We start from the raw sequence: 3,590 nt of genomic DNA on the forward strand, positions 1-3,590 counted from the left end.
AGTGGCCCATTGCAATTCCAGAGTTGCTGGGTTGGAGACACCCCAATAGGCAACCTTCCCACCCCAACCCCACCTCCCTCTCCCAGGTGTCCCATGTGTATTCCTCCAGCACCACTGATTAGAGACTGCTCCATCATCCCAGTCCTTCAGGGAAGACCATGTTTCAAATCTTGGTTTCACTGCTAAGCAGGAACATGACTTGGTTAGGTCCATTAGTCTCTCCGAAATGAAGTTTCTTGATTTGTACAGTCATAATATGACTGCTTCCTCTAGAAGATTAATGTGAGGATTCATTAGAAAAATAAAACCCCTAGCCTTGTGTGAATGGATTGCGGGGTAGGGAGCTAAAAGTACAGACTCTAACAAGGAATTTTTTAAAAGGCATAAACTAAAAGGCAGGAGGTAGGGGAGCAGCTGGAGGCAGGCGGGTAAAAGTATAGGCTATGGACTCATTCAATCTGAGTCCAAACCCTAGCCTCTCCTCACAGGAAGACTTTACGATCTAGGGAAAGTTAATTACCTGCTTTGTCCCTGTATTTCCTCCACAGTGCAGATGTAATAAGTGCCTGCCTCACAAGGCTGTTGTGAGGATTAAATAAAAAGAGAAAATACACATAAAGGACTTAGTACAATGCCTCACTCTTTTAGTGCCCACAAAAACAGCTATTATTTTTCATAAAATATAGAAATGCAAGAGAGGAAATTACTCTAAATATTAACATTTATTATTTCTATGTGATGTGATTAGGACTCTTTTTTGGTTTTTAAACTTTTCTCTAGTTGTCAAAGTTCTGAATTGAACTTGTGAGGTCCATTTTGAAAATAAAACTATACACTTCACACATTTATGAGTCATGATGCAGAGTGATGTCCCCGCCCTATTAGATGAAATAGTGGTATCTGTACATTTTGTAATTCCCATTCCCAACCCATAATATTTTGTTAAAAAGATAAAGTACACTTTTCCATGAATGATTGTATCACAAGAATCTTTAATGTTTACTTTAAAGTTTACTCATGGTGGGGTTGTATCTGTGTTTAGTAAAGTGTGCCCATGTTGCGCCCGTTTCAGTCCACATCACCACACTCCACAAGGATGTTTCCTGTGCCCAGGGAGATCACAAAGACAGGGGTCTTGACTTTTCTCTTGGTTAGGCCAGCTTTTCTGGGGAGTTCTTCCAAACTCTCCAGGACCAGTCTACCCAATACACATCCTCCGTTCCATGTAAAAGAATAAGATGGAAAATGTCTCAATGTATTTCATAAGTTTAGCACGTCTCTGGTACAAAAAATTCAAGAAAGGTAGCACAAAAGCAAAAGCACCAACTGAGCTTACTTATAAACAAACATGCATGAATCCTACACTCTACCTAATATTACTGAAATTAATACATCATTGCATTAAGAGGTATAAAAGCACTGTACTGAAAACTTAAAAGTTACACGTGAAATACTGCACTGTAAATCCTGAATACTCTAATGTCCCACCCCCACCCCTCCACCGCCCTGGTGAGGGGCAGAAACCATCCATCTGCCTTCAGACCTTGCTAGTCCTCGGAGACACTGTTGCGGGGGCAGTGGGCAGTGGGGTTGGCCTCCCGCAGGGCTCTGGCCTCTTCCAGTGCTTCCCTGTAGCGGGAAGGCCAGGCCTGGGGGTCTTTCTTAAAGACCCTGGCCAGGAACTCCATGATCTGCATCTTGGTGATTTCACGGCTGGCACGGGAGCCCCAGAAGAACTCGTACTCAGGGGGCTCGACGTGGGGGACGCGCTGGTACTTCAGGTAGTTCTGCTGGACGAACTCCTCGGTGATGAGCTTTCTCACGTCTCCGAAGGTGGAGTGCTTCTTCCAAGGCCTCAGCCCTAGGATGCGCAGCACGTTCCAGACGGCACTCTCTCGGGCGCCGCGACCCTTCACGTAGATGAGGCTCAGGATCATCAGCAGGAGGCCTGTCATTGGCATGCTGTTGCTCAAAGCGACCCTGTCCAGCTCCTCGGGCTCCAGAGCTTTGACCAGCGAGAACTCCATGGTGTGTAGGCTGGTCAGCCTCAGGTGCAGCCCGAACACCCGGGCGAGGATGAGGCTGGTGCGCCGGAGGATGCTTCTGCACCACTTCTTGTAACTGCCGATGACATCTTTCACCATGTCTGGGAACCAGATGATCATCCTCTTCTGGTCCTTGACCAGAACGTACCACATGAGCTCGTGCGCCTTCTGCACCAGCTGGGCCGGGGCCGGCGGCGCCGGGCCGGGCTGCGCTGCGCTCGGGGCCTGGTGGGCGCGGCCTTCCTCCGCGGCCTGCTGCAGGGCCTTCGGGTCTCCCTCTTCGCTTGGGGCCTGGGGCGCCGGCGAGGCCAAAGGGGCGTCGGGCGGGCCTACGGGAGGGCTCTCCGGCCCTGGGAAGATCGCGGCCTGAGACGCGGGCAAAGAGGGTCCTCCGGGAACCCCGGGGCTGCTGTGCACCTCGGAGTTGGAGGCCTCGGCTGCAAAGTTGGGGTCGCACACATCCTTACTTTGTTCGGACATGTCTGCTCCGTCTGGCAAGGGCACGGCCGCCGAGTCCAGGAGCTCTTCGAGTCAGCGATCCCTCCTCGGACTCCTAGAGAGGAAGTGCGCGTTGCTACGCGCGGCGCCTTCCGCAGCGGCTGGGCAGGGCGGGGCAGCGGCGGGACGGGCCAGTGCGCCTGCGCGTCCGCGGGCCTGGCAGGCAGGCGGGCGGGCGGGGCGCCTGGCGGGAGGGAGCTGGGGGTGGGGGGTAGTGAGGCCCCGAGGAGGGTAGAGGCTCCGCTAGAATATGGCATCAAGGATCACCACCGCCACCCCAGGCGTCCTGTTGGGGCTAAGGTCTTGGAGAGGAGGGGGCGGAGATGGATGAGCACTGGACAAGGAGCAAGTTTAAGGGGAAAGATGGTAACTTAAGCTTAGGAGATGTCCAATTGGGTATATCCAGAATCAAGTTAAGAGATGAGTCCCAGAGCAAGACCTAGGCTGGTGTGTCAATTTGGCTTTCGGACAAGTGTGAGAATGTAAACAGAGAACAGTCAGGATTGCTCAAGAAAATGTGTAAACTCTGAAAAAGATGTGGGAGATTGGAATTCTGAGGAATAGTAATAAAAATTGATTCCCTACCAAATCAAGGGTTATAAATGAAAAATGCAGAAGGTAGTCAATCTGTGTGCAGTGGAAACTTTCTTGAAGGTAATATACTAATGACGTTCTTAGTGTTTTAATGGTCATTGATTTTGGTTTTCCACTTCCCTTGGGTGATTTTGATGTAATTTTTAATTTGTTTCATTAGGATCCCATCACACAGATTGCCGTATTTATTAGCACAGACTTGTATGATGGCTTTCATCCTGTTTGTCCAGGATCTTCCTTCCCCTTATGACTGCTGCAACCTCCACATTTGTTCCTGTGGAAACTTCACCTTCTCACAGGACCCCAACCCCACCTTTCACAGAGACTGACTGGTCCCATGTTGGCAACCACACCCAAATCCCTCCCAAGACTTTTTTTTTTTTAAATTAACATAGGTCCCCTCCATCGTATATGTCAGACTTTCTCAGATGACCAACGACATGAGATGTAACA

General features: G+C 49.9%; 1 protein-coding gene across 1 annotated transcript; it reads right to left on the minus strand.

Moving 5' to 3' along the window:
* Positions 1-972: 972 nt before the first annotated feature.
* NDN (necdin, MAGE family member) lies at positions 973-2,596 on the minus strand. The gene has a single exon (XM_082649337.1). It carries the CDS (start codon positions 2,523-2,525, stop codon positions 1,548-1,550), a length of 978 nt encoding a protein of 325 aa, XP_082505463.1. The 5' UTR covers positions 2,526-2,596; the 3' UTR covers positions 973-1,547.
* Between the last annotated feature and the right edge of the window lie 994 nt (positions 2,597-3,590).

This window comes from Grampus griseus (genome assembly GCF_964374135.1).
Source record: "Grampus griseus genome assembly, chromosome: 2".
Lineage (NCBI taxonomy): Eukaryota > Metazoa > Chordata > Mammalia > Artiodactyla > Delphinidae > Grampus > Grampus griseus.

What these genes read in the sequence shown, in the direction of transcription:
- NDN (XM_082649337.1), bottom strand. Translation starts at nt 2,525, where the DNA reads ATGTCCGAACAAAGTAAGGATGTGTGCGACCCCAACTTTGCAGCCGAG.